The sequence below is a fragment of the Pelophylax lessonae genome, assembly GCF_965119305.1.
Source record: "Pelophylax lessonae genome assembly, chromosome: 8".
Lineage (NCBI taxonomy): Eukaryota > Metazoa > Chordata > Amphibia > Anura > Ranidae > Pelophylax > Pelophylax lessonae.
The window spans coordinates 89341061-89362610 of NC_138775.1; the positions used below are offsets into that span (position 1 = coordinate 89341061).

At 40.7% G+C, this 21550-nt stretch overlaps 1 protein-coding gene across 1 annotated transcript in view; it reads left to right on the forward strand.

The window, feature by feature from the left end:
• The first annotated feature begins 167 nt into the window (after positions 1–167).
• The window catches only part of IL2RB (interleukin 2 receptor subunit beta), a 53797-nt gene continuing 32414 nt past the window's right edge, over positions 168–21550 (forward strand). Inside the window, exons 1-3 of the mRNA XM_082265212.1 lie at positions 168–192; positions 2706–2786; positions 10376–10504. Coding sequence (XP_082121338.1) covers positions 2723–2786; positions 10376–10504 — 193 coding nt within the window. The 5' untranslated portion in view covers positions 168–192; positions 2706–2722. The remainder of the gene's footprint in view (positions 193–2705; positions 2787–10375; positions 10505–21550) is intronic.

Genomic DNA, 21550 nt, shown 5'->3' on the forward strand with positions numbered 1-21550 from the left:
ATTCAGCCCCAGAATGAATTTCTGTCCAAGCTTGGCTAGAAACTGCGGAAAAAATTAAAGAGGTTAGACTAGTGGGGGCTCAAAATCAAAGCTCAACTTTTGGTTTCCCAGCCTTGTGCTCTCTGGAGGAGTGGGGAACAACGGCAGCTGAACCCGGCATCATCCAGCTGGCAACATCAGTGGAATGCAGTGGTAAGTCCTTAATTCTGCTGCACTTTTCCTATTTTTGTATTATTTGATTTAAAAAGTGAACTTTTGAAAATTATTTTTAGAAGTACTTTAAATGAAAAAAAGCAAAAACATCTCTTGGTTTACAGACTGAGCCTTGATCAACCACTGACATGGATAATTCATGTGCGCCTGCTGGAATGTGTTAGCCCCTAGGCAGCTCACTATAATCTTTTGCACATGAAAAAAAATGGAGAAATAAAATTCATTAGCATCCACTATGGTAGGTTTGATGCTTCATTGTATGTACATCTGTGGCAGTACTGTTAGAGCCCAACCTTAGTCAAAAGTGTTTTCTTAATTTTGGATGGAGTGGGTAAGTGAAAATGTTTGTCATATATTTATTACTGACTGTATCCTTGTTAAAGTGATTTTGCCTCTTTTTCAGTCTTGATACAGCAAGTCAATGAGACAGGAATTGATGGAAATATGTGCAGTGGGAATATAGACAGTAAAGATAAACTTTTTTTAGAGTAGTAGTGAAGAGTTTGTCTTTTTATCGCAGTCTATGCCTTCCTGTCTCGGTGACTTTGGTTCCCCTATTTCTTGTGCTGGAGTCATAAGAATAAGAAAATTGATGGATAATCATCCCAACAGAATCAGAGACAACAATGCAAACTTGACAAAAGTTTTAACATTTCCAAAATGTGGGGCTTTAATCCTGGGATTCAGCATAGGAAAATGCATACATTTCAAGATTATTAGAGTTTGTCTCTAATATTAGCATTGCAGGTTCAATTAGTTCATCATATCATTCCAGATCCATCACATATGGCGATTACGAACCATGGATTTCAAATGGCGTGCTCTTCACAATCAATGGGCAGCTATTCCACTCACAGCCTCTTGAAATCCTTGGATGCCCAGATGCCAGGATTGACCACTACATGTTAGCATCCACAAGGAATCAACAAAAATAATATATAAGGGCAAAAAAGTGTGTAAACCCAAACGATGAACTTCTTTAATTTGTAACCTTTCTGTCTGATAAATATACCATTGAAAGTGTATTGTTATATCTGCTCAATAGGGGCAAAATAGTACCTATTGATCATCAACAGAATACAAAACAGCAAGGTTCCCCTTGGGTGGGACTTTTTAGGCACAAATTTTAAAAGGACACACAAAATATAAATGTATAAGTTTTATTGAAAAATGTTATACAAAATGGATAAAATTGTAGAGGCAAGCTAGATCATACATCACATTATACAGTAGAAGATGAACCACATGACCCCCGGGTATTCACCCGACGCGTTTCGGAGTAATAATGCAAACTCCTTCTTCAGGGGTGCCCTTGGAGGGTGGTAAAGTTCACTGTAATGTTTGAGAAAAGTCGCCTGCCTGTATACATTAAAAACAAGGAGTCAGTGTGCCGGTGTGAGCCACCTGGGATGCCGTGTAGTTGTCCTGGGTGTTGTATTAAGAATAGGATATGATTCTTGGATGTAGATTTGTCGAGATTGCTTGCTAGCCAGTCTCACAAGAGGCTGGGTGGGAACAGCTGAAACCCCAAATCAGCAATCCTTAGGGATCCGATCCATCCAAACAAAGATCCTTCAGTGGCATATGCAGGTGTTTTCAATAAAACTTATACATTTATATTTTGTGTGTCCTTTTAAAATTTGTGCCTAAAAAGTCCCACCCAAGGGGAACCTTGCTGTTTTGTATTCTACAATTTTGGGATGTGGCACACATGGGATCACTCCACATGAACAATTAAGTTTGTTGATCATCAACAGGTTTTTTTTTTATCCTTGCAGGATCTTCGTAGGGAAAAAACATGGGAAATATGCATGAAATGTACCACACATGCTTTTTTTGCCACATGCTTTTTATGTTAGATGTCACTAATAGATCTCATGCTTGGTAATGAACTAGGAGCCCTGCTAAAACCCAGTCATAGAATTATTACAGAGGTTTAGTAAATGTTTGGTGGTGAATGTTCTACCTTGTTTCCTGATCCATCCTTAAAAATGGAGAGAAAAGAGATGAATATGTTAAAGGAACTAAAATAAAAACCTCCAAGGGAATGCTAGAGGGACTAAATATCACCCACAGATCACAAGCTTAAAATTAATGATACAGATAAATGAAGTGTGCAGCCTGAATTATGGGTAGCAGAAACATTTTGTGATACATGTGGGAAGGGAAAAAAGTGAGGGGTGTAATATGATAAAAGATTATGAAAATAGATGAATAAGATAAGAGGTTAACCAAAAGACTCAACAGGAACATGATTTGTCTGATCACTGAAGTCACTCTTATGGGAAGGAGAAAGGTTGGTTTGGATGTAAAGCACTTAACAGCCATTGATCTGAGTCAGACCGAGAAATGTGAGATAGAAAGGTAGAGAGATGACTTGCAAGGAAGTATTTGTCTGCTTTATTCGAACAGCTAAATGATACACTGTGTTAATCTCTTTCCTATGTAATATTTTAAACTACATTTTTAAATAATAACCTTTTTTTTTACAGGATCCCCACATTGCAGGATGTCAGTTCCATCTCACGCTTGGGTACATTTCCTCATTCTCTTCCCACAGACTCTTATACTCGGTAAATATCCTATTTTCTACAGACACACATACATTTGTAACTCTAAACTAAACGAAAGAGATAGCTTTGATGGAATGTAAAATTAGACATAGACATAACATGGCAGTTAAAAAAAAAAACATACGATTATTATTTTAAACAGTTACTGTATATTGTTAAATATGGAAAATAATTTTGCCTTACTGGTATGTTTATACTCTAAGCCAAGGGTCTCTAAACTATGGCCATGGACCACATCAGGCACATTCAAAGATTTTATCCAACCCACAGCTAGGGTCAGAGTCGGCATACTCAGAGTCAGTGCACAGACTGACCATTCAGGTTAGTTGATCTCCACTTGTAATGGGGTCCCTAATGTGAGGGGGAACTCTGGTGGGGACCCTAACATATGGGAAAATTCTAAGAGGGACCTTGATGTAAGGGGGAGTTTGATATGTAAGAGTGTACTGTAAGAGGGGCTCCAAAGTGATGGGGAGGCTTCTGATGTGAAGGGGGGACTTCTGATGTGATGGGGGCTTCTGATAAGAAGCTAATTCTTGGAGCATATTTAAATTGTATTTCTTCTGCATTTTTCAGTCTTCAAAAATGTGTAAAATATAGAATGTGGCTCTCATTCCGAAAAGTTTGGGGACCCCTACTCTAAACAAACCCCTGGAACCAGTCATCCCAGAGTCACCCCAGTGGAGAGATGGATATTGGTCAGCCAATGCCAATGTGTCTGTCTGATGTCCTTTGTCTGATCAGAAGGTGCCTGATTAGGTGATATTTACCTAAAGTCTTTTTGTAGCATCTACTGGTCCCTTTAGTAAACTTGACATCATTTACCTATCTTGTAAATTAATTCTGCTAGATCCTTTGTTTATTCACTTGAATGTTACTTTCCTTTAACTACGGCAATTCCACAAAATTATTGGATATATACTGCGGTATAAGGAAAAACTCGTTATATCCCATTTGAGAGCGGGACTTTGAAAGTGACAGGATCACCATCATTCATTGGTTAAAAAACATCTTTTTATTAGTACATATTAGAAAAATACACATAAAAACTAGTGTCTATACATAGACATATAAAAGCATACATCATTCACTGTACAACCATATTGTTGTTGAGAATACATATGTTGTGTTGTCTCTGGTTCTCCCTACGCATTTCTGGTTTGAACACCTTTCTTCAGGTCCATTGACAAGGAGATAAATATTCGTTCAACACTCAAACAAAATATTGTAAAGTACAGAGGTTCAGGACCATCCTTTAAATTAAGTGCGGAGTGGGCAGGAAGGGACACCTCCACCGTCGGGTTCCCCGAGCCTCCACAGAGGACCCCAAGAAATAGCTGATGTGGGGTACCTAGGATATAAAGATCAAAGGATACTTCATAGGCATAAATATGTATTTTTCTTTAAGTGCATCCCATAGTCCATTAACCTTAATTAATTCATATCAAAAAGATCAATGTGCCCAAGTGTAAATAGATAAGTACCTTTATATTCCCAGAAATAGGTGCTACAGTCCACAAATATAATGAGATAGAGTGGTCCTATCGATCGAGTATGTCCCTAGATGGAATAAAAGAAAAATAAATATGTGCCTCGACTTAATTATCCCACATGTAGATGAATAAACAATGAGGAAAGAGATTTTGCAGGTATCTGGGTAAAATAAAGACGATGACCGTCTGTGTGGTGTCCTCCCGGCTGCAGCACTGCAAATGCCGGCTGTGGCCAGGTCTAAATATGGCTCCACACGTCTGCGCCGTGACCTCAGTGGCCCCACGCATGCGCTTGTGCGATTTAGAAACCAACTATTTCTGGAAATGGGGCAGCATAATGCGCTCCAAAAACATTGACGCACAGCATCCAACTTCTGGCTGGACACTCCCAACCAATCAGGAAGATGCCCGCCATGAACCTATGCCGCCCAAGTAAAGGGACCCTATGTCGGAAACTATATACCGCAGTATTGGGTAAAGACCATATTCTCAATGGAGTTTTTTCAACTTCAATAACCACTGTTTATGTACTGGAATGACTGTTACGGTTACATCAACATAAGACAGTGGTCATTCTTTAGAATTTAAAATGAGCATAATCACACCATTCAAGTGTTAATGTACTTGCCTTGAGTATTCACTGCCTCAAGAAAAAATCTTATATCAGAAGAGCAATAGAGAACAGCCAGAAAAATTCATGCTGGCTAATTGATTTTTCCTCTGAGAATGATCAGCCTAGAGGTATTTGAAAAGGTCTGGGGTAGACCAGAATAGTCTATAGAACATTTTGTTGGTTTCTTGTCTTCTGCTACTGGACTAATAAAGAATCCATTTTTATACAAGATACAGGTCATAGAAAGGGTTTGGAGGGTTGTCTGATGATCACAAAAATATACCCTATGTCAGTGATGGCGAACCTTGGCACCCCAGATGTTTTGGAACTACATTTCCCATGATGCTCATGCACTCTGCACCGTAGTTGAGTATTATGGGAAATGTAGTTCCAAAACATCGTGGGTGCCATGGTTAACCATCACTGCCCTATGTGGTTCTAATCAAAACAATGAACTAGTTCCCGTGTCAGGGACTTGCTCCTCAAGACAGTTTTTTTTTATGGCTTTTTTTCTTTCAACTTTACCAAAAGATACTGTTAATTATTAGGTTTAATTCACAAAGCCTCCACATCAGAAAAATAATTCATATTTTCAACATTCCAATGAGATCCAATGACCATTAAAGCGATTGTAAAGGTTTTTTTTTTTTAATAACATACATGTTATACTTACCTGCTCTGCGCAAGGGTTTTGCAAAGAGCAGCCCCGATCCTCCTCTTCTGGGGTACCCCAGCGTAGTTTCTGGCCCCTCCTCTTCATCGGGTGCCCCCACGGAGAGCCACTTTCCAGGGGGGCACCCGTGAGGGCGCGCTCCCGGGTCCTGCTGCTGCGTCCATTGACACAGACAGCATGACTCAGCCCTGCCCCTCGATCTCGCGTCACTGGATTTGATTGGCAGCAGAGGGAGCCAATGGCTCCTGCTGCTATAAATCTATTCAATGAAACAGGGGCTGGACCGGCTTGGCTCGTTGCCATCGCTGGAACGTTCGGGTTCAGGTAAGAATACCAGGGGGTCTGGGGGGCAGCTGCAAACAAGAAGGTTTTTCACCTTAATGCATAGAATGCATTTAGGGTAAAAACCTTGAGACTTTACAACTCCTTTAGGTCCAATGGGATTTTTAAAATCGCCATGTTACAATTTTGCGATTCATGTCTGTTAGTAGGTTTGAGATTTGACTTTTTCAAAAGACATACAGGTTATAAAACACATCACCTCTACAAACATTCAAGCATATTTATTGCAGCATTTAATACAAAAAAAAAAAAAAACCCTCAACAGGCACCCTCTGCTGACACATGATTATAGCATTACCTACTTACTTCTCCTTGTATGTGCAACTACAGCCCCCAAATATCAAATGCAAATGCCGATTCTCAGAAGGTGTGTGGCCAGTTTAATTCCTGAGTTGAAGATAAGAGTCATGAGTCATCAACTGGTCTTTCAGAGCTAGATTTTATTTTACATCTGTTAATAATCTATATATATTATATAATTAATATAATCTAAATATTCTATACCCTGCTAGTATATTAGGACTATGAAAGACAGGCAAAGGTGCATAAGGATTGGTCAATGGAAGGCAAGCTATGCATATAAGCATAGCAGTGCACACGGGACACTAATAAACAATCCAGAAGTTACATTTTGATATTTCTGTGTAACAAAACGGATAAGTACACATGACAAAATCAGGGTGATGGATCCGCATTTGACCTGGATTGCTCTGGTATTCTGTCTGGCAGAAAACAGTTCACTCATCTCCGCTGAGAAATTATAATGAGAGGAGACAATAAGTCTGATCTCGGCTAATTAGGATTTTTATTTGAGTTGCCTGGTTAGCTTGTTTGGGAATCAGCAGCACAGCCAGTTTTCAAAGTTCAGTCATAGCTGCATGTAGGTTACCTCCATGTTATTTCCATGTTGGAAAAGCACTAATGGTATATTTTCTTAATGAAGGACAGATACACCATATTACAAAAAGTATTGGGACGCCTGCCTTTACACGTACATGACTAGCAATGACATCCCAGTCTTAGTCTGTAGGGTTCAATACTTAGTTGGCCCACCCTTTCCAAGTATAACTTCAACTCTTCTGGGAAGGCTGTCCACAAGGTTTAGGAGCGTGTCTATTGGAATGTTTGACCATTCTTCCAGAAGTGCATTTCTGAGGTCAGGCACTGATGTTGGAGAGAAGGCCTGGCTTGAAGTCTCCGCTCTAATTCATCCCAAGGGTGTTCTATCAGGTTGAGGTCAGGACTCTGTGCAGGCCAGACAAATTCCTCCACCCCAAACTCACTCATCCATGTCTCAATAGACCTTGCTTAGTGCACTGGTCCCAATCTTTTGGTGGAGGGGGATTATGGTGTGGGTTTGTTTTTCAGGGGTTAGGCTTAGCCTCTTAGTTCCAGTGAAGGGAACTCCTATGGCGTCAGCATACTAAGAAATTTTGGACAATTTCATGCTCCCAACTTTGTGGGAACAGATTGGGATGGCCCTTCCTTTTCCAACATGACTACGCACCAGTGCACAAAGCAAGGTCCATAAAGACATGGATGAGCGAGTTTGGGGTGGAGGAACTTGACTGGCCTGCACCTCAACCTGATAGAAAACCTTTGGGATGAATTAGAGCGCAAGCTGCGATCCAGGCCTTCTTGTCCACATCAGTGCCTAGCCTCACAAATGCGCTTCTGGAAGAATGATCAAACATTCCCACAGACACACTCCTAAACCTTGTGGACAGCATTCCCAGAAGCTGTTATAGCTGCAAATGGTGGGCTCACTCAATATTGAGCCCTATGGACTAAGACTGGAATGCCATTAAAGTTTATGTGCGTAAAGGCAGGCGTCCCAATACTTTTGGTAATATAAAACAGGCGGTCCGTTCTCATCCGATTCCCCCATAGAGGACAGGGGGGATCTAAAAGCTCAGTTTCCGCACACAGAGCAGAGATGGAGCTGCCATCCGCCTGCTCAGCGAGGGATCGTTGGATCAATCCCCCACTGAGAAAAACGGAAACTGCTGATGGAGCGGACAGTGTGAAAGGGGCCTTATTCTCATTTTTTAAATTTTGGTCACCTTACCATATATGCTTGAAATCTCTTTTTTTTTGTCAGCTATAAATACAGATGCTGAAGGTTACATTTTGACCCTTCTTAGGGCAATACAGACCGGCAGTAATATTACTGTTTGTCTGTGGTAGTTATGCCAAACTGCATTACCTACAAAATTTGCAGTGGCAAGGTTGAATAGAACAAACTGCAAGAGGTTAACTGGGGGGCAAAAAAACAGCTTTACTCATCCAAACCTTTGCTCCCATGGATGTGCTCTCCTGTCCTCCCGCAGTGGACTTTCCCTTTGAGCCCTCAAGTCCACTGAAGAGAGAATTTAAATGCCATTTCCTAGGGAAAGAGTCTGTGGGAACTAATCAGGCAGCATGGAAGAGTCGGTGGGAGCAGAGAACAAGTAAAAGTGCATTTCCTGTCCCCTAGAGATAAAAAGAGACTGGTTTAGGTGCTCAGAGGTCAAAGGTCAAAGAGTTCATATAGATATAAGCTGAAACAATGGCAGATAAAAGTGTTGATGTACACAGGTGGGGCAAAAACAGTTCGCACAGGGGGGGGGGATTAATAGTCCATGTGCAAATTTCTGACAGTTCTTAGAAGCAATCCAAGGGTGGTCCGCAGCTAAGGGTCAGCTCATTCAAACAGAGTGAGGTCAACTCTAAACGGATAAAGGAGGAGGGAAGAGCGCCACTTGAGTGCAAGATTATGATTTATTATGACATAAATACGTAGTAACTTACATTAAAGTAAGGATAAAAGCGTCTGTCAGGTCCAAAACGGTTCCACAATGGTGAGAGGGGTCTGCAAAATCCAGGGTGCCTCAGGTACAGAGCGCCAGACCAGCTGGCTGTGTGCGTCCGGGCGATCGGGCAGATCAGAAAGATGCGGCTATGGAGGGAACCGGAAGGCGTCTGAAGTCAGCGGCAGGAAACTGGCAAGATGGCTGAGGGAGCTTCAAGACGCGTTTCGGAGTCTGAGCGAGGGCTCGGGCAGGGTATGCGTACTCCTTCTTCAGTTGAAGTGAAGATTCTTTAAGCTCCCTCAGCCATCTTGCCAGTTTCCTGCCGCTGACGTCAGACGCCTTCCGCTTCCCTCCATGGCCGCATCTTTCTGATCTGCCCGATCGCCCGGACGCACACAGCCAGCTGGTCTGGTGCTCTGTACCTGAGGCACCCTGGATTGTGCGGACCCCTCTCACCATCGTGGAACCGTTTTGGACCTGACAGACGCTTTTATCCATAGTTTAATGTAAGTTACTACGTATTTATGTCATAATAAATCATAATCTTGCACTCAAGTGGCGCTCTTCCCTCCTCCTAGAGATAAAAAGAGCAGTTAAAACTTGCAAGCCTGGGGCAGCATCGCTGCAAGGGAAAATGTTTACTTTTCTTGGGGTTCAGATTTGGGTCTTTTTTGTAACTTTTTTATTTTCCAAAGTTGCATTACATAATACAAAGAGGGCATAGAACAAAATAAAAGAATACAATGACTTGGGACCATCTGATAAAGACAATCAGTATGCAACATAGGAACCGTATAGATAGATCCAAAGAGCTTTAGGTCTTTACATAAGGAATAGGAAAGCTTTTTTTTTGTGTTGATTTTCTGCTGAAAATAGTGTCACCATAAACACTTTATTCGCCTCAGGAAGACCCATGGCAATAAAAATTGCTTAGTGATTGGGTCAAGGGCAAATATTATATCAGTAGATTCCTACTCACCACCCAGCACCCCAGGCTGACCATTTCTGACGGTCAAACCCATTATCTAGGATGGCTTCTAATATTTGCATTGTGTACTGTATTTTATACAACAATCATTGTGCTCAATGACCGTCCAGCACTCATATCTTCTAACAACAGCTATCATCATAGGCACCTTAACAGCAGCAAATGTAATCTGACAAACATGAAGCTTGCAGCTTTGCTCCTGTACAATGACTTGAATTTATAAATGTATTGCCTGAAAAATACTTTGGAGATTACCCTGGAACAGAAGAGGATTGAGCTATGGAAGAAGTTTACAGAATCATAAAGATGCATGCTGCCACCCAGTGGGGTCATGAATCTATCTACAGACGATTCATAAAACTGTACCTAGTGAGACAAATAGTACTAAAGGCATTATATCTACTTTAAAATGTATTTCCTATAAATATTCTATAAATACTAAACAACATAAAATATCCAAAGATCACAAAAAGCTCTTAGCTAAAGAAGGCTATTTTAAAGCCCAACTCTATAAATGTATTTTCCCATCTCTCCCTCCCACTCCACCCTACCAGCTGATAACCTTTCCCTACCTGATGAAGTCAGTTATACTCCTCTGATTTTCCCCATCCAGGTACCTCCCTGACAGCGTTTCCACCTGCGGGGACCCCTAGTCCATCGTCACATGTTAACCCTTCACTCTCCCCAGTCCACATCAACTTTCTTCTGGATCTTAAGAGAACCTCACTGATGTGGACACCCAGAGAAAGGAACCACCAGGAAATAAACTGTGGGGAGAAGGATTCAGAGCTGGGTGATCAAGTGATCGAGGATTCAGGTAAGTGAAAACAGAGATTTTGAGAGGTTTTTGTTTTTTGTTAACCCAGCGTTCAGTTAGAGAGGGGTGGGATGGGAGGTTATACCTAACAACTGAATAGCCAAACTTTAACTATGTTTCCTGCAGACAGATGCAGACCCATGTGAAGCAATCAAAGATTTTTTTGCAAATTAGAGCTTGCTGTTAAAAACAATACTCACAGCAATACCTCTTTAAGTTATTATATCCAGCTTATATCAATTCATGTGTTATCACAATACTACTTTAAATGCTACATCCAATACTATTACTCCTTCAAACATGCAGATATCATCATATACTGTAGATGTCGACTGATATTGATCGACTGATATAGTTTTTTTATTGGCGATACCGATATTTTGGTCATCGCATATTGGCCGATATTTTCGTACATTAAAAAAAATTTATATATTTTTTTTTTGACAGGTACTCTTGTGGAGGGTTCTGGGGGTGTAAAAGACCCCAAACCACTCCTCTGCACTTATAAGCATTCAAAACGCCAAGTTTGGCTGTTTTGAATGCTGTCAATTTTTTGGATTTGGTGTCGAGTACCCAGAAGTGATGTCATGACATCACTTCCGGGTTTTTAAATGGAGACCCAATCAGAGCTGAATGTGGCTTTGATCGGGTTTTCTCTTCGGTGGCCGTGCAGGCTAGTTGCCTCCCCTCTCACCGGGCGAGCCGTGGAAGGTGGCGGGGGGGGGGGGGGGGGAGGTAAGACATCCCCTCCAGCTCCTTGTAATGACAGCTGAGCGACTTCTCGGTTGTCATTACAAGACAGCCGCTCTAGCTGCAGGCATTACTCCGGTACAGAGATGTATAGTAACTAAGTAGAACTACTTCACTACTGTACTTAAGTACCAAAAGACTGTATCTGTACTTTCCTGGAGTATAATTTTTTTCTCCTACTTCCACTTTTACTTTTACGAAATTTTTTCAATGATTTCAATACTTCTACTCTGATATTTTTTTTTTTGTGCTGCATAGTTACTCGTTACAATTATAAAAATTACCACTGCCAGAACAGTAGATGGCAGGTTTCAGGAAGCTCAAAACATGTGTATTATCAGCGCATACGAAAATAAAAGCTACTGTATGTATAAATAAAAGCTGCATTTGAAATAATAAAAAACAATATGATGTTCAAACTTTTGACTTCTTTCTTTAATAACTACATAACACAGTACTTGTACTTTTACTTTCAGTACTTGAGTAGCATTTTTTTTTCAAAACTACTGGTACTTTTACTTTCTGTACTTGAGTAGCAAAATTAAAAAAAAAAACTACTTGCAATACTTAAGTACAAAAAATGTTGAATACTTTAGTACTTCTACTCAAGTCACTTTTTGATCGAGCACTTCCACTTCTACTCAAGTCACTTTTTGATCGAGCACTTCCACTTCTACTCAAGTCACTTTTTGATCGAGCACTTGTACTTTTACTCAAGTATGGGCTTCGAGTACTTTATACAACTCTGCTCCGGTACATGCACTTTCCCAAAATATCGGCAATATCGGTAACCTCAGGGGCCGATTCCGATATATCAGGGAAAGTGCATATCGGCCCCTAATATATCGGCTTTGCCGATAATCTGTCAATCCCTACTGTAGATGTACTGACAAATATAGTCAACCGTATTAATATGCAGTTCTCATAGTCCTTCCAATACTCAAAAAACCTGATGGATATTAGAGAATCATTCACACTAACTAAAGGCATAATCCTCAAACTACTGAAAAAAAGGACTCACAGTGCTACCCCTTTAAATTATTATGTCTAGCTTAAATCAATTCATGTTTTATCACTATAGTACTTTAAATGCTACATCCAATGCTATTACTCCTTCAAACATGCATATATCATATAGATGTAGTAACATACAGCATATAGTCCATAGTATTTTTAGGCAGTTCTCATAGTCCTTCCAATGCTGAAAAACCCCAATGGATATCAGTTATTCATTCTCACTAATTTTATCCATGTTAGTGTGCTAACACCCCTGCAGTCTCTTGTGCCAAAAAAAATAGACACAATTCTGTGCTCCCCTCTTGTGCCCACACTCACCAGAAGGTATAGACCCCATGCATATGCATGCAAGTCCGATGCACCTTATATGCTGATATATCCAGTCGTATTTCTTTTTCAGTGTACTTTCTTCCCCTCCCAGTCTCCTTCCTTTGTTGGTTCAGGTTGTTGGGAAGCCCCTGTGTCTCTCATACTGTATATACAGTATAAGGACAAGCAAGGGAATACTCCCATAGTGTAAATTCAATTTATTTAAAATAATTCCTAAAAACAGATTGCACTTACTTGTAAAAGGTCTTTTAAACACACAAAGTATAAACAACCTGTAAGTGCTGGCGTGCACCCGATGTGTGTGGTATGTTGTCACTGGTATAGACCCTGCCGTACACGTGTTGCCCCTCTCACAGGGCATCTTCAGAGGATGTGGATATTAGACATGTGCATGACCCAAAAATTTGTTTCATTTTGTTTTGTTTAGTTTTGTTAATCTAGTTCTTTAGGTTCGTTACATTTGTTTGATTAGTTCAATTCCTATTCAGGATTCATATTCAGAATTTGTTCTATGTATTTTTCACATTTTTCTCAAAATTACAGATTTTTTTTTCTCAAATCGAAACATTCAAATGGATAAATATCGAATTGGTGAAATCTAAAATTTTAGGTTTTTTTTTTTTTTATTCAAATGCGGCAGCCGAGTAACCAAATATCTGATTGCTATTTATACACATTGATCTTGTTTTTATTAATAATACATTTATTCAAACTGTGCAAAGTGTTCTATTTAACCACTTCTGGACCGGAAGGTTTTACCCCCTTAATGACAAGGCCATTTTTTGCGATTCAGCACTGCGTTAATTTAATGGACAATTGCGCAGTCGTGCGACGCTGTACCTAAATAACATCAATGTCCTTTTTTTCCCCACAAATAGAGCTTTCTTTTGGTGGTATTTGATCACCTGTGCAACTTTTTTTTTTTGCACTATAAATAAAAAAAGAGCGACAATTCTGAAAAAAAAAAAAAAAAAAACATTATTTTTCACATCCTGCTATATAACATTCCCAATAAAAAAATGTAAAAATCTAAATTCTTTTCATTATTTTAGGCCAATTTGTATTCTGCTACATATTTTTTGTAAAAAAAAAAAATCCCAATAAGCATATTTTGAATGGTTTGAGCAAAAGTTATTGCGTCTACAAACCAAAGGAAAGATTTATGCCATTTTTCTATATTTCATTTTTTTTTTTTTGTAGTAATGGCGGCAATCAGCGATTGTGATCGTGATCAGCGATCGATCTGTCCGCTGCAACATTGCAGTGAACAGATCGACCCCTGAAATTTTTGACATTTTTGGGGGGACCAGTGACATTACTACAGTAATCAGTGCTAAAAATGTGCACTGTTAATGTAATAATGACACTGGCAGGGAAGTGGTTAAGTCAGGGGCTATCAAAGGGTTAGGTGTATGCCTAGGGGGTGTTTTCTAACTGTGGGGGGGGGGCGGGCTTGTGGGATCAACACAGAGATCTGTGATCCCAAATAGAATAAATATGTGCTGATTCCTGAGAGAACAACAGTTTGCTGTGTTTTCAACAGCAGACCGCTGTTCTCTCTCCACGAGGGGTGCTGGCGCCCCCAGGATCGATCCCACGGATCAAGCCAGCCTGCCGCAGCATATCTGCGGCGGGCGGTCGGCAAGTGGTTAATACAATTAGTATTTCACTTTTAACATTTTACTATGTACAATATGTGCAGAAGCTTTAGTCAGCTGAGAAAAAATGTCAAGTACAAATGCTTTTAAATAATTATATTTTAATAGTTTCTTTTTAGCAATTTTACACTTGCAAAGTGAATGATCAAAAGAAAAATCTTCATCAAATGATTACAAGGACTCTTTAACCACTTCTGGACCGGGAGATTTTCGCCCTTAATGACCAGGCCATATTTTGCGATTCAGCACTGCGTTATTTCAACGGACAATTGCGCAGTCGTGCCACGCTGTACCCAAATAAAATTGACGTCCTTTTTCCCCACAAATAGAGCTTTCTTTTGGTGATATTTGATCACCTCTGCGACTTTTATTTTTTGCGCTATAAACAAAAAGAAATTCTGAAAAAGAAACAATATTTTTCACATTCTGCTATATAACATTCCCAAAAAAATGTAAAAATCAATTTTTTTTTAACATTTTAGGCCAATTTGTTTTCAGCTACATATTTTTGGTAAAAAAAAATTGCAATAAGCGTATTTTGATTGGTTTGCGCAAAAGTTATCCCGTCTACTAACTACGGGAAAGATTTATGTCATTTTTTTTGTTGGTTTTTTTTTTTTTTTACTAGTAGTGGCGGCCATCTGCCATTTTTTGCGGGACTGTGACATTGCGGCGGACAGATCGGACCCCTAACTGACATTTTTGACACATTTGGGGGGACCAGTGACATTACTACAGTAATCAGTGCTAAAAATATGCTCTGTTACTGTAATAATGACACTGGCAGGGAAGGGGGTTAACACTGTGGGTGATCAATGGGTTAAATATGAGCCTAGGGGAGTGACCTAACTGAATGGGGGCGTGGCTTATGGCATGACCATAGATTCCTGTATTCCTATATAGAAGGATCACAGTAGCTCTGTGATCATTCCAGAGAGAAGAACGGTCGGCTGTGTTTACAACAGCTGATCGTTCTCTCTCAGCAGGGAGTGATTTCGGGTGTCAGGCGGCAATCAGAGCTGTGCATCAGAGTCCCCGTTGCCGAGTGGGGACGGGAGCGTGCTGCCGGTGCGCGACCGACGTAGCCCTATGTGGGTTCGCACAGGAGGGCCAGCCTGCCACAGTGCCGGTGGTCGGTCCAGAACCAGTTTAATCACCTTTGGCTTAACAAGAACTGCATTTTTTGAAGTGGTACACTATTAAGACACTCACTCTTTGATTACAACAATATGTTTACAGTTCAAATTCGAATGGAATTCAATGTAAAAATTGAGTCGAATTTCAATTTGAATTTCAGAAATTCTGATGAATTTTGTTTCATTATTGATGTGTAATTCGGGGATTTGAATATATATCCGAATGATGAAAAATTCATCTGAATATTTATTTGGAATAAGCGAACCTCACATGTCTAGTGGATATAAGAGTGTGCTGTTGCTTTGTTAGGTTGGTGCTGAATGACCTATATTTGTATATGTGAACACGTTATTTGTACAGATTTTTTTACTAAGCATGCCCTGCAATAGCACACTATAGCAAACCTCATAGTTAAAGCTGAACTCCATGCACATAGCTAAACACATACCGTATATATGGAAACTCTTTTAGGGACAGATAGAAGAAGGACTGTATATCATATAGGTGAGCCACAAGATACCTCATGCCTCCTGATTGCTACAATAATCCATGATCCAAACCACTATTTGGACTTTAACATTACCATTTTGTGGACTGTAATTCTTTACTTCTAAACTAGGCAAGTAAAGAAAGTTTATGGCAAGATGATAGATCTGGCATCCATGTGAATATATAAGAGAGAGAAATGTCTATCATTACAGTCACTGCCTGGTTGGGGAAACAAGAGAAGTGAGTGTCAGTGCAGACATGGCTTCTGAGTCGTGGAAGCTGATGCTTAGATTTTATGTGTGATAACCAGGACTTTTTTTCTTAGAGAATAGGTGCAGGTACTCCCCCCTTCTGAGTCACCCCTTGTCTCCACCCACTACCCACCTCCGAGTGCTGCCCTTTGGATCCACCCTCTACCACCCACCAGTACCCCCCTTTTAGAGAATACAGAACCAAGTATCATGTTGTGGTTCTAGGTAATTTGTATGGAATTTGTAATGATAACTAGAAAAACAGTAAAATAGATACCCTGGAATCAGCAACAATAGACCCCTCCCCCTCAACAATAGATCCCCTCAGCAACAATAAATTTTCCCCTGCAACAATCGCCCCCCCAATAAATCCTCCCCTGCAACGATAGACCCTCCCCAACAACAATAGCCCCCCAGCAACAATAGTTCCCCAAGCAACAATAAATCCTCCACTGCAACAAGAGCCCCACCCACAACTAAATGCCCTCCAGCAACAATAGATCCACCCCAGCAACAATAGATCCCCCAGCAGCCAGCATCAATAGGCATTTCACCTCACCCCACTGGCCCAAGCACCCCTTTTTCATTGCATACATTCAGACTGGAGGTGCCGGAACTGCGTTCCCCCGCGTTCCCGCTGAAAAAAAGCCCTGGTGATAACTCCTGGAAATCAGGGACTTTATCTGGCCTCTGGCCACCATTCACGAACAGGATAGTACAGATTGGGTGAAGAATCTTAGGGGCTCTAGAACCTGTTAATTTTGGGGTAACCCAGCAGCTCGCGGCTGCCACATGTAAGTCAGTCTGAGTCCCGCCTACAAACCGCCTACAAACCCCATCTTTATTCGTTTTTTAGTAAAGAGGAAAAACCTTTATTCTCTGTGTGGACTTGAGTTAATCCACTCTACTGGGGGACATCTCCTGGAACATGGATCCTTGCAGGACAAGCAAACAGAGCATAGAGAGGAGCAGATGTGGGAAAAGAAAGTTTCTGCGCCCTGGCTATGTCGGGCTGGATTACCCTAAGTGTTTTTCAAACAGTATAATCTCCCTTTGTGCTGCTCTGTCTATGGGGGGACCCTGGGAGGGCCCCACTCTATGAAGGACTACAGGTTAACAAGTGTTGGCCTACAGTAGAGACTGATGGGTTATTGCTACTGCCCATGTGCCTTGTTACAATACAAGACATCAAATGCCATAAAAAGAAAATTGTGTTCTTGTTAGAGAGGAAGCGATGATACTTCATGCACTACAGAGCACTTTTCTAGTCCCACAGCACCTGTGGTTTGTGTGAAGGGATTTTATATATTGTACCAGATATTGATCACAGTACCACCGTGGTTATGGGGAAGCCACCAGCCCCCCTCCTGTTTGACCAGCAGGTGCCCAGGCAAGGCCTCCTTTAGAGGCTCTGGTCCCAGCTGCCAGTCCTTTTTATTAACCACCTACTTACCACCCGCCACCTATTTACTGCGGCAAGGTGGCTCTCCTGCGCAAACCGACGTAGGTCTACGGCAGCACAGGTCAGGCAGCTCTGATTGCTGCCTGCAACCCGTGATCATTCCCCGCTGAGAGAGAAGGACTGTCGGCTGTTGTAAACACAGCCAACCGTTCTTCTCCCTGAAATGATCACAGAGCTCATGTGATCCTTCTATATAGGATCACATGTCTCTATGGTCATTTCACAAGCCACGCCCCCCACAGTTAGAATCACTCCCCTAGGCTCACATTCAACCCATTGATCAACTATAGGGTTAACCCCTTCCCTGCCAGTGTCATTATTACAGTAACAGTGCATATTTTTAGCACCGATTTCTGTAGTAATGTCACTGGTACCCCCAAAAGTGTCAAAAATGTCTGTTAGGGGTCCGATCTGTCCGCCGCAATGTCGCAGTCCTGCAAAAAAATCGCAGATCGCCGCCATTACTAGTAAAAAAAAAAAAAAATTACATAAATCTTTCCTGTAGTTAGTAGATGCGATAACTTTTGCGCAAACCAATCAAACTACGCTTATTGCCATTTTTTTTTACAAAAATGTATCAGAAAACAAATTGGCCTAAAATGTTAAAAAATTTTGATTTTTACATTTTTTTTTTTTGGGAATGTTATATAGCAGAATGTGAAAAATATTTTTTTTTTTCAAAATTGTCTCTCTTTTTTTGTTTATAGCGCAAAAAATAAAAATTGCACAGGTGATCAAATATCACCAAGAGAAAGCTCTATTTGTGGGAAAAAAAGGACATCAATTTTATTTGGGTACAGCACCGCATGACTGCGCAATTGTCCGTTAAAGTAATGCAGTGCCGAATCGCATAGGGCCTGGTCATTAAGGGGGCAAATCCTTCCGGTCTTAAAGTGGTTAAACCTTGTAAAAAATGTTATTGTGTGACATCAAAATGGCCCAAGAACACCGTAATGTCCCCAAAGTTCACATTTTATAGAGGTTGGCAGTTTGATTATTGAATTAAGGACACAATTTACATCACTGTTTTCTGCTGGCCTGCAGTTGACTTCCTGGCTCCTGTCTGCTCACATTATTGCATAAAAGCCATATTGATGTTTTAAACCTAAACCTTACAGTATATAAAACATCTTTATGGAAAGCATTAATTCCACTGTATTTATTCATGGATAAGGAATATGTACATACTGAATCTTACTATTGATTTTCTGTTAAATCAGTATGGAAAAAAAATACAGCTTACTCCAAGAGCACCTTGCTATCCACAACAAAAAGCATAATAATAACATAATGCTATCCATTTGGAAAATATTTTTGAATGCTGAATTTGTCAGTAGAAACCTCTGGTTTGATTGATCCTAATATAAATGTATTACATAGCAGGTGTCTCCAATGGCACTAACAATGCTGGGTCATAGCTCAGACACCAGCCTCTTATCTGGAAATGATGAAGGTGAGGTTGTTACCAGTTTCGTTTTGAACTGGACACAACTGTTTTTGACCTCTCTGTAGGTTTTCACATCTTGGTCTTTATCTATTATATTCACAATCCTGGCTGATTGCAAAACTTGGGTATGTGCTCCCAGAACCCTCAAATTATGTGCAGAAATTTTCGAAGCCTACAGCATATATTAACCTATTAAACAGAGGGCACTGAAATATGTAATTAATATGCTTTTATGCACATATATTATGATTTAGGTTTTTAGCTTTCTTTTTTCTATTTTGATTTACTGCAAGAATACAATTATTGGAAAACCAGTGCAGCGTGTAGTGCAATTTGTAAATGGACAAGTACCGAAAGAAAACTTGACAGATGCTCAAGGGAAAAGAAAACATAACCAAATGTGAATTTATAAACATGTGTATATAGCACCCTCCTAGGTAGGTGCTAGGAAAACCATAAGGGAGGCCCTGTCTGTTCAGCTAGGCTGTCATGTGTTTCCAGGTGTGACTGTTGAGCTTGGGGAGTCTCCCCACTGTGTCCAATGAGGGCTCTAACTGGACAGTGGAGGAAACCTGGCCAAAATCACACCAGGGCCTGTATCTACCCCAGAGGGCAGAATCTGCCGCAGTGCATCCTGGGAGGAGATATAAATCTGAGGGGGGCACATGACAGGGTGTCTTTGGCGGGACGCAGGGTTGCAGGAGGAGGATGATGGCTGTCTCTCCTCCTGTCAGCATCAGGAAAGGTGTCCTTGGCAGTCGGCCTAGAGGACAGAAGGTTGAGCTGAGCTGTAGAGAGGGATCCAGTGTGCTGTGGACCGAGTGGAGCTGCTGGGGCGGAAGTTTCCAGGAAAGCAGTGTCGTGAGTACTATAAACTGCCCAGGGGTCTGCCTAGGATAAGGGACCACTCCAGAAGGTCAGAGGGATCCAGGAGCCAGCTAAACAGGAGGAAGCTTAGAAAGGGAGTGCCTGAGTCTAAGCCCTGAAGAGAAGTGTGTGTGTAAAGAGGGCACCGGTGCGGGCCCTGAAGTGTTAAGCGTTGCAGCAGATGTACAAGTAGCTACCTCAAAGGAAAGTGTTAAGGGAGCTTCTACAAGGACTTTGTGCCACAGGAAAGTGACAAGAGTCAGTTTAGTGCTAACAGACCGCAAGTCATCGTTCATTAGCGCCAACCGGCGTTGACCGGCATTCAGCCAGCGTCAAGTCAGCGTCAGCAGGCATTTTTTTTTCACTTTTCCCCCTAATATTGTGTATAGTTCAGCCAGAAGAGTATCCCACTCATCCCTTCTCCCTTCCAAGTTCTCAATAAACCAAAAAACCCAAAGATACTGGACTGATTCTTGTCTCAGTGCTCACACTTGGAGAATATGCCTAATTGAGCTGCTGTTGCTAGCAGTAACCCTGGCGGACCCATATCCAACAAAATGGCTGGGAATCCTGCTACATGTACATTCTCTGATGTGGTGGAGGGAGTAATAGGGTGGAGTATGTTTTCCGTTTGGCCCATTATGGTTATTGTAAACCACTGTAATTTGTGGGATCCAAGTGTCTCTTATTTGAAAAAATATATATAAAAAATATATAAATAAATAAATAAATATATATATATATATATATATATATATATATATATATATATATATAATATAAAAGAAAACCTTATAGGCAGATTTTATCTTAACTTAGATCATTACTCGAAAGTTAACTAAAAACCATAGGGAATATTTAATGTCATCAGGTTCATCTAAGCACGTTTGCCTGTCTAGATTAACCAACTATTCCCCAGCAAAAGTGGGTAATGAAAATGTGAATTTCGAAATATTTCTCTTACAAACTTGGGAAACAGAAATTGAGCAGATAATGAAGGAAGGAATAGAATTCAGCGAAAATGTGGACCAGAGATAGACGACGTTTGACAGATATCGCAGATATCGGTTTTGTAAATCAGTGAACTCATCATTTGCAGCTTAACAGTATGCTGCTACATAAATCTTGGTATGCATAAAAGGCTTAGTGGCTGAAATGATCTAATTTTCTTTACCAAGTAGTGGTCATGTGGCATTTACTGTTTACTGTAAAAGGCATCTGTCATATATGCAAAAGGTTTTAGAACGTATTGAAATAACATATACATTGTTTTTATTTTTAAAGTTTAAAGGACAACTGTACATCTGGTATAAGTTGTCCTTTAGGATATTGCCCTTTCCCCCTAAAGTCCACCTGGTCTGATACCCCTGCACTCATTATGTTGATCTTCTTTTTGGGGAAATCATCAGTCCATTTTTGCCTTGTGCATTTGCAGTGACTCTATTTTTTTTTTTTTATGGGCAGAGCTGTACTCTGCAGGACAGCAGGAGGTATGGCTTCCTATAGAAATGAATACAGCCATGCGTACACAAGATAAAGTGGACCCAGGGTGGACACAGGGAGACTTTATGGCCTCAAGCAGGAAAGCACCTTGAAGACCACTAGAATTGAAGCAGTTTCAGACCAAGTCAGCTGCAC